Genomic DNA, 740 nt, shown 5'->3' with positions numbered 1-740 from the left:
CGCACACACGCGCACACACACACACGTGTAATTATTACTGAGTGTTTTTCACACAGTACTGAAGATCACAGCGAGGCGTTGGCTGTGGTTGGCTTACCACCACCATGGCGACAGTGAAGTTGGGTCTGAGCTGGTAGTCACACCAGGGGCTGGAGGCGCCGTAGCTGTCCTTATAGATGCCTTTCTTGTGCACCAGCTCAGGGTGCTTCTCATCGGGGTCATCTGGGTCACCGGACACCCAGAAGCCAGCTTCAAAGGACTGGCTGAGCTGCTCGTTCCACTGGGAGTACGAGATGAACACTTCCTTACCTGGAATAAGGTGGTTTGGTTTTAGGTGAATGACGATGGGGAATTCGTTTATGTGAAAACAGTGGAGTTTGTCACATACCATCTCTGTGTAATTTAACTCCATCGTATGGGAACAGGCCCTTGGCGTGAAGTTCCACCACCCAGCGAACTGCAGACTTACTCAGACCAACTATCTCCACCGCTGCTCCATCTCTGCACAAAAGGCACAGGACACGATATCAGTACCAACCTGGACTTTCCTTTGATTCACTGATGTTGTCAATTCAAACTGTAATATAAAGTTCTCTGAGCCAATTAAACTTCTGTGTTTTTGCATCTTTCTAACAGCAAATGTGGCACACAGAGTGAGGACATTTGTGTTTGTCAGTTATTATTGTTGTTCTAACAATGCTGCTTGAATTGTGCCACATGTAGAAGGACCGTGGATCTGT

At 47.7% G+C, this 740-nt stretch overlaps 1 protein-coding gene across 3 annotated transcripts in view; it reads right to left on the bottom strand.

Moving 5' to 3' along the window:
• The window catches only part of agla (amylo-alpha-1, 6-glucosidase, 4-alpha-glucanotransferase a), a 32,352-nt gene that overhangs the window by 1,752 nt on the left and 29,860 nt on the right, over positions 1 to 740 (bottom strand). For all 3 annotated transcript variants that reach the window (XM_005754481.1, XM_005754480.2, XM_005754482.1), the window contains exons 30-31: positions 389 to 501; positions 98 to 309 (exon numbers count right to left, since the gene is read on the bottom strand). In XM_005754481.1, the coding sequence (XP_005754538.1) occupies positions 98 to 309; positions 389 to 501 (325 nt within the window). The remainder of the gene's footprint in view (positions 1 to 97; positions 310 to 388; positions 502 to 740) is intronic.

Source organism: Pundamilia nyererei, unplaced genomic scaffold (genome assembly GCF_000239375.1).
Source record: "Pundamilia nyererei isolate P.nyererei 1_Seehausen unplaced genomic scaffold, PunNye1.0 scaffold00572, whole genome shotgun sequence".
Taxonomy (NCBI): Eukaryota; Metazoa; Chordata; class Actinopteri; order Cichliformes; family Cichlidae; genus Pundamilia; species Pundamilia nyererei.
Note: the sequence above shows the minus strand (reverse complement) of the source record. Positions and strands in the feature narration are given on the sequence as shown.